Source organism: Camelina sativa, chromosome 14 (genome assembly GCF_000633955.1).
Source record: "Camelina sativa cultivar DH55 chromosome 14, Cs, whole genome shotgun sequence".
In the NCBI taxonomy this organism is placed as follows: domain Eukaryota; kingdom Viridiplantae; phylum Streptophyta; class Magnoliopsida; order Brassicales; family Brassicaceae; genus Camelina; species Camelina sativa.
In genome coordinates, this window is record NC_025698.1 from 27,382,494 (window position 1) to 27,391,545 (window position 9,052).

General features: G+C 40.3%; 1 protein-coding gene across 1 annotated transcript in view; it reads left to right on the forward strand.

Annotated features, from left to right (window-relative positions):
* LOC104744040 (probable serine/threonine-protein kinase At4g35230) overlaps nucleotides 1–2,258 on the forward strand; it is a 6,155-nt gene extending 3,897 nt beyond the window's left edge. Inside the window, exon 5 of the mRNA XM_019235604.1 lies at nucleotides 2,140–2,258. Coding sequence (XP_019091149.1) covers nucleotides 2,140–2,258 — 119 coding nt within the window. The remainder of the gene's footprint in view (nucleotides 1–2,139) is intronic.

The window sequence follows — 9,052 nt, forward strand, 5'->3', positions numbered from 1 at the left end:
GCTGAATATGGTCGAAGATTCAGCTAGCATGCTAAAAGAAGCCTCGATCTTGGAAGAAAAGAGGTGTTCATAAGGTGACCACATTGCATTACACTACAAAGTATATATATACCCGTTGGATTAACCAAGAAAAGAAAAAAAGATCTATGCTGTATAGTGAACCGGAGACTTTATGAACACTAACATACTATAATAGTATACAGCCTAATTGTATTGTAAGCATGACAACATTGGATTTAACGAATAAAGAAACATACAACTCAGCTTAGTCCTCAACCAGCAAAAAAAAAAGAGAAGAAACATTGCAAGTGTAAAATATGTAACCTTACGAAAACTATGGAAACATACGAAATAAAATTTGGCATTTGTGTCATATCTTATTATATAAACCTTGGTTTTCAAAGTTAGTAACTCACCAGATCGTGACACATGTCAGTTTTAACGATTAAATATCCAAGTTAGTAATTCATTAGATCGTGTCACTTGTCAATTTTAACGATCATAAAACACATATCAAAGATAGTAACTCATTAGATCGTGACACGTGTCAATTTTAACGATAAAAAAATCACAGTTTTCAAACTTGGTAAAACTATGAATAAGATAATTGTAATCTTATTATATTAAAAAGAAGTTTGTTAATCCTAAAAGAAAAATGATTGTAAATTCACTCCTCTATATAAGCAAATAGATGATGACATACTTTTCACTAAATAAAATAATTTCAACCAGATTTGTTTTTCGTATTAGTTTTAGCGGTCAGAGATCAAAGTTAAAAACTCACCAGATCGTGACACGTGTCAGTTTTAACGATTAAATATCTAAGTTAGTAACTCATCAGATCGTGTCACGTGTCAATTTTAACAATCAAAAATCACAGTTTCAAACTTGGTAAAATGATGCATAAGATAATTGTAATCTTATTATATTAAAAAGAAGTTTGTTAATCCTAAAAGAAAAAAGATTGTAAATACACCCCTCTATATAAGCAAACAGATGACATATTTTTCACCACATAAAATAATTTCAACAAGATTTTTTTTTCTTGGTAAAAATTTCTTTTTTGTTTTTATTAACCTTTTGTTATCATTGTTCTTGAACAAGTCTCGTAGACAATTTGTTTGTTGTCTAATCGAAGCAACTATACAAAATTTCTCTTTGAATTTTGTTTCGTTTCTCAATTTCGTAATGCATACTACGCAATCTTTGACTTTCAAGTGTTAACAAAGTTTTTTATGCATAATAACTAAGATTTTTGGGATTAACAAATTTCTCACGGTGTTATTATTATTTCTTTTAATTTGCAGGACAGGTAGCATAAAAAAAAAACATGAATACAAAAATTCAAGATAGCAACAGAGATTATATAACCTAGATTAACTAAACAGAAAACGTTCTTATCATTCTATTGGTGAAACTTTTTTAATGGGAAGGCAATTTTTTTTTTTAAACTAAAATATACTCTTACTTTCTATTTCTTTTAGTTTGGAATAGGTAAGATTAATATGTTGACCCAAAAAATTGAAAGATTAATATATGCATCTTCTTTTTCTAATACCGTATTTTAAAATTTATTGTAGTTTTTTAGATTATTTTATTTAATTTATATTTTCATCTTTGAATTATTTAAGATTCATATATTATCGTGATTATAATTTTCTATAATTTCTTTAATTATGTCAAATTAATATTCTTCTAATTTCTCAACTTGATTGGTTGGTCATAGACACTTTTTTTGTGCAAACATAATTGTTACCATTCGTTCAATCTCAAAAGGAGATAAAGAGGAGAAGGTCATCAATGGTTTCAAGGCTGGTAGTGGAAAGAACATGGAAGTAAGCAAGGACGAGATGAAGCCCCTATGGCTAAAAACAGGAGATAAGCTCCCCTACAAGTTTACAAGCTCCAAATCTGCTCAAATAAGGAGCCCTGTTTTGAGGTATTTTCACAAGTCCCTAGCCTGCACTCTATTTGCTAGGAAGGAAATTGGTAATGTGAATGATCATGAGCTCCAACTGCTAGACATTGCCTTGTGTGGAGTATTAGATAATGTTAGGGATGGTAGACCGCTAGTAGGAGATGTTGCGGATACAAGTTTGATCTTTGTCTTGCTTGATCAGTTCTTGTATCTGAAATCAGGGGGCAATGAAACCGAAAGGAGAGAAGGAGCTAGAGAGATCTCCATAGGAGGATTGGTCACACCGATTTTGGTAGCTTGCGATGCGCCCCTGAAGGGAGTGGTACATGAGCCAAGATAGTTAGACATCGACTACCTTACATTGGCGAGGTTCTTAGCCTATGAGAGGCCAAATGATAGGTCGCTCTTCAAGTTTGTTCATCCAGCAGTCGGAGCTACTCAAATGATTCTGCCCAACGTCGTGTGCACAAAACTCCGGCTAGGGGAGAACATAGACTTCATGCCACCATTGGAGGAGCTTTACAACCCTGAGGGGGGGTCCGATGCTGAAGAGAGAGAGCCAACAGGGCAAGGACAGGGCGACAACTCATAGGACTATGATTTTTAGGAGTATGTTTGCTCTCAAAAGCAACCAGTTGGGGTGAGAGAAGCTCACAAGAGAATCAGATGGTTGAAGAGGATGAACAAGTTCCTAGCTAAGAAAGTGAGGGACCTTACCGACACAGTGAAGGTGATGGGAGGACAGATCAGGGAGTTGCAAGAAAAGGCAAGTTGTGCCTCAGCTCCCACTTCAGCTTATGCACCCACATGGATGGGGAGGAGCGGACCACTAGGAGGAATCCGAGGATTAGCACCTCCAGAGCCTGAGAGAGCGTCATCTTATGAGCCTCAAGCAAAGGAGAATGTCACTAAACCCGATAGATCGCGGAGAAGCCAATCAGATGCCTGTCCGACACCTAACCCGACGGGGTACACAATGTCATACCTGATGCCTCAATCGAGCACACATTCGGGTGAACACTCAGGTCCTTTCCCTCCGACCTACCAGATACCGTATCCGATGCCGCACTCGATGCACACTGCGAGAAGCTACATGGGTGACCATTCCAGACCTCTCCCACCATACCCATCATACTACCCGATGCCCTACCCGATGAGTTACGCGATACCTTACCCGATCAACCCCTTGGATGCTGGTTCAAGCAAGTCGTTCGGGCACATAACCGAACTCTCTAATGAGCGAATCCCGGCGCCTGCTGAAGCCGGTGACGATCCTGGGTACACGTTGGCGAGCATGGAAGCTGCCACAACCTCCTTCTTCACCAACCCATGAGGTACCACTTTCATCCAAACCATTGNTTTTTTTTTTTAAACTAAAATATACTCTTACTTTCTATTTCTTTTAGTTTGGAATAGGTAAGATTAATATGTTGACCCAAAAAATTGAAAGATTAATATATGCATCTTCTTTTTCTAATACCGTATTTTAAAATTTATTGTAGTTTTTTAGATTATTTTATTTAATTTATATTTTCATCTTTGAATTATTTAAGATTCATATATTATCGTGATTATAATTTTCTATAATTTCTTTAATTATGTCAAATTAATATTCTTCTAATTTCTCAACTTGATTGGTTGGTCATAGACACTTTTTTTGTGCAAACATAATTGTTACCATTCGTTCAATCTCAAAAGGAGATAAAGAGGAGAAGGTCATCAATGGTTTCAAGGCTGGTAGTGGAAAGAACATGGAAGTAAGCAAGGACGAGATGAAGCCCCTATGGCTAAAAACAGGAGATAAGCTCCCCTACAAGTTTACAAGCTCCAAATCTGCTCAAATAAGGAGCCCTGTTTTGAGGTATTTTCACAAGTCCCTAGCCTGCACTCTATTTGCTAGGAAGGAAATTGGTAATGTGAATGATCATGAGCTCCAACTGCTAGACATTGCCTTGTGTGGAGTATTAGATAATGTTAGGGATGGTAGACCGCTAGTAGGAGATGTTGCGGATACAAGTTTGATCTTTGTCTTGCTTGATCAGTTCTTGTATCTGAAATCAGGGGGCAATGAAACCGAAAGGAGAGAAGGAGCTAGAGAGATCTCCATAGGAGGATTGGTCACACCGATTTTGGTAGCTTGCGATGCGCCCCTGAAGGGAGTGGTACATGAGCCAAGATAGTTAGACATCGACTACCTTACATTGGCGAGGTTCTTAGCCTATGAGAGGCCAAATGATAGGTCGCTCTTCAAGTTTGTTCATCCAGCAGTCGGAGCTACTCAAATGATTCTGCCCAACGTCGTGTGCACAAAACTCCGGCTAGGGGAGAACATAGACTTCATGCCACCATTGGAGGAGCTTTACAACCCTGAGGGGGGGTCCGATGCTGAAGAGAGAGAGCCAACAGGGCAAGGACAGGGCGACAACTCATAGGACTATGATTTTTAGGAGTATGTTTGCTCTCAAAAGCAACCAGTTGGGGTGAGAGAAGCTCACAAGAGAATCAGATGGTTGAAGAGGATGAACAAGTTCCTAGCTAAGAAAGTGAGGGACCTTACCGACACAGTGAAGGTGATGGGAGGACAGATCAGGGAGTTGCAAGAAAAGGCAAGTTGTGCCTCAGCTCCCACTTCAGCTTATGCACCCACATGGATGGGGAGGAGCGGACCACTAGGAGGAATCCGAGGATTAGCACCTCCAGAGCCTGAGAGAGCGTCATCTTATGAGCCTCAAGCAAAGGAGAATGTCACTAAACCCGATAGATCGCGGAGAAGCCAATCAGATGCCTGTCCGACACCTAACCCGACGGGGTACACAATGTCATACCTGATGCCTCAATCGAGCACACATTCGGGTGAACACTCAGGTCCTTTCCCTCCGACCTACCAGATACCGTATCCGATGCCGCACTCGATGCACACTGCGAGAAGCTACATGGGTGACCATTCCAGACCTCTCCCACCATACCCATCATACTACCCGATGCCCTACCCGATGAGTTACGCGATACCTTACCCGATCAACCCCTTGGATGCTGGTTCAAGCAAGTCGTTCGGGCACATAACCGAACTCTCTAATGAGCGAATCCCGGCGCCTGCTGAAGCCGGTGACGATCCTGGGTACACGTTGGCGAGCATGGAAGCTGCCACAACCTCCTTCTTCACCAACCCATGAGGTACCACTTTCATCCAAACCATTGTTTATACCATTGCATTATATTTTGTTTCATTTTGTGTGATTCTCATACTTCTTTTTCAGACTTTTATTTACACAGAGGACTGTGTAATTTAAGTTTGGGAGAGGGTCTGAGAATGTATATAAAATTGTGTTTTTTTTTCTTATTTTCTTATTTCAAATTTTTGCATGCTAGTTTTATTCATTNTATTGTAGTTTTTTAGATTATTTTATTTAATTTATATTTTCATCTTTGAATTATTTAAGATTCATATATTATCGTGNGAGTCTGCATCTATTTGCATTAATAAAAACACAAATAAAATTTGAAAAATTAAAAAAAAAAACCATTTACATTATTAGGGTTGAGTTTAGATTGCTTCATATAGGATTGTTGCATATGCATTTTAGGGGNTCGTGATTATAATTTTCTATAATTTCTTTAATTATGTCAAATTAATATTCTTCTAATTTCTCAACTTGATTGGTTGGTCATAGACACTTTTTTTGTGCAAACATAATTGTTACCATTCGTTCAATCTCAAAAGGAGATAAAGAGGAGAAGGTCATCAATGGTTTCAAGGCTGGTAGTGGAAAGAACATGGAAGTAAGCAAGGACGAGATGAAGCCCCTATGGCTAAAAACAGGAGATAAGCTCCCCTACAAGTTTACAAGCTCCAAATCTGCTCAAATAAGGAGCCCTGTTTTGAGGTATTTTCACAAGTCCCTAGCCTGCACTCTATTTGCTAGGAAGGAAATTGGTAATGTGAATGATCATGAGCTCCAACTGCTAGACATTGCCTTGTGTGGAGTATTAGATAATGTTAGGGATGGTAGACCGCTAGTAGGAGATGTTGCGGATACAAGTTTGATCTTTGTCTTGCTTGATCAGTTCTTGTATCTGAAATCAGGGGGCAATGAAACCGAAAGGAGAGAAGGAGCTAGAGAGATCTCCATAGGAGGATTGGTCACACCGATTTTGGTAGCTTGCGATGCGCCCCTGAAGGGAGTGGTACATGAGCCAAGATAGTTAGACATCGACTACCTTACATTGGCGAGGTTCTTAGCCTATGAGAGGCCAAATGATAGGTCGCTCTTCAAGTTTGTTCATCCAGCAGTCGGAGCTACTCAAATGATTCTGCCCAACGTCGTGTGCACAAAACTCCGGCTAGGGGAGAACATAGACTTCATGCCACCATTGGAGGAGCTTTACAACCCTGAGGGGGGGTCCGATGCTGAAGAGAGAGAGCCAACAGGGCAAGGACAGGGCGACAACTCATAGGACTATGATTTTTAGGAGTATGTTTGCTCTCAAAAGCAACCAGTTGGGGTGAGAGAAGCTCACAAGAGAATCAGATGGTTGAAGAGGATGAACAAGTTCCTAGCTAAGAAAGTGAGGGACCTTACCGACACAGTGAAGGTGATGGGAGGACAGATCAGGGAGTTGCAAGAAANTTTTTTTGTTTAAAACCTTGTGTATTTTGAAAGCTTCCTCCACTTGCTTGAACATTGCATCATCTCTATATTATTGGACTTAACTTGAACTTAAATTATCTTGCTTATGGAATTTGAATANGAGCCCTGTTTTGAGGTATTTTCACAAGTCCCTAGCCTGCACTCTATTTGCTAGGAAGGAAATTGGTAATGTGAATGATCATGAGCTCCAACTGCTAGACATTGCCTTGTGTGGAGTATTAGATAATGTTAGGGATGGTAGACCGCTAGTAGGAGATGTTGCGGATACAAGTTTGATCTTTGTCTTGCTTGATCAGTTCTTGTATCTGAAATCAGGGGGCAATGAAACCGAAAGGAGAGAAGGAGCTAGAGAGATCTCCATAGGAGGATTGGTCACACCGATTTTGGTAGCTTGCGATGCGCCCCTGAAGGGAGTGGTACATGAGCCAAGATAGTTAGACATCGACTACCTTACATTGGCGAGGTTCTTAGCCTATGAGAGGCCAAATGATAGGTCGCTCTTCAAGTTTGTTCATCCAGCAGTCGGAGCTACTCAAATGATTCTGCCCAACGTCGTGTGCACAAAACTCCGGCTAGGGGAGAACATAGACTTCATGCCACCATTGGAGGAGCTTTACAACCCTGAGGGGGGGTCCGATGCTGAAGAGAGAGAGCCAACAGGGCAAGGACAGGGCGACAACTCATAGGACTATGATTTTTAGGAGTATGTTTGCTCTCAAAAGCAACCAGTTGGGGTGAGAGAAGCTCACAAGAGAATCAGATGGTTGAAGAGGATGAACAAGTTCCTAGCTAAGAAAGTGAGGGACCTTACCGACACAGTGAAGGTGATGGGAGGACAGATCAGGGAGTTGCAAGAAAAGGCAAGTTGTGCCTCAGCTCCCACTTCAGCTTATGCACCCACATGGATGGGGAGGAGCGGACCACTAGGAGGAATCCGAGGATTAGCACCTCCAGAGCCTGAGAGAGCGTCATCTTATGAGCCTCAAGCAAAGGAGAATGTCACTAAACCCGATAGATCGCGGAGAAGCCAATCAGATGCCTGTCCGACACCTAACCCGACGGGGTACACAATGTCATACCTGATGCCTCAATCGAGCACACATTCGGGTGAACACTCAGGTCCTTTCCCTCCGACCTACCAGATACCGTATCCGATGCCGCACTCGATGCACACTGCGAGAAGCTACATGGGTGACCATTCCAGACCTCTCCCACCATACCCATCATACTACCCGATGCCCTACCCGATGAGTTACGCGATACCTTACCCGATCAACCCCTTGGATGCTGGTTCAAGCAAGTCGTTCGGGCACATAACCGAACTCTCTAATGAGCGAATCCCGGCGCCTGCTGAAGCCGGTGACGATCCTGGGTACACGTTGGCGAGCATGGAAGCTGCCACAACCTCCTTCTTCACCAACCCATGAGGTACCACTTTCATCCAAACCATTGTTTATACCATTGCATTATATTTTGTTTCATTTTGTGTGATTCTCATACTTCTTTTTCAGACTTTTATTTACACAGAGGACTGTGTAATTTAAGTTTGGGAGAGGGTCTGAGAATGTATATAAAATTGTGTTTTTTTTTCTTATTTTCTTATTTCAAATTTTTGCATGCTAGTTTTATTCATTTGAGTCTGCATCTATTTGCATTAATAAAAACACAAATAAAATTTGAAAAATTAAAAAAAAAAACCATTTACATTATTAGGGTTGAGTTTAGATTGCTTCATATAGGATTGTTGCATATGCATTTTAGGGGACAATGATTAAAACCACCTTGTTTAAAGTCAAACCTTAAGATTGAAGTTATAGCCCTTAATCACAATTCATTGTTGCTAGATCAATCTTTGGAAAAAAATGAAATTTTTTTGTTTAAAACCTTGTGTATTTTGAAAGCTTCCTCCACTTGCTTGAACATTGCATCATCTCTATATTATTGGACTTAACTTGAACTTAAATTATCTTGCTTATGGAATTTGAATACTTGCTCATGGTAACTCTAAACTCGGGTTAACACTCCATTTTTGCCAATCTTTTCGTTTAACCCGATTTGTTTTTCCCTATCCTTGAACCCAAACCTTTCTTTCAAACCTTGTTGTGAATTTTTGAGTGAGGGCTTTTCATTGTGCTATAGGTTGTGCAACCTTGAGAGTATTGAGAACAACAAAGAACTGGCTCTTGTTTTAGCTTAGCTTAGAATCATTTGGACTAGCTAATAGAATCGGTTTTGAAAGATAGGTAGTTAGCATGATTATTTGGGGTTGGGTTGAGAAAAATAAATGAGAAATTGAAGAAGAAAGTCCCTAAGGTTTCATTATCTTTTAAGCCAAAATGCATATTTTGGTTCGCGGATGTTACAGACGGTCTTGGTGTGCAACGAGGACGTTGCGATCTGTTAGTGGGGGTGAATTGTTACACCCCGATTTCAGAGACTTGCGGTGAGGTTTAAAAGAATTGATTTGGCCACCTATGNCTCCGGC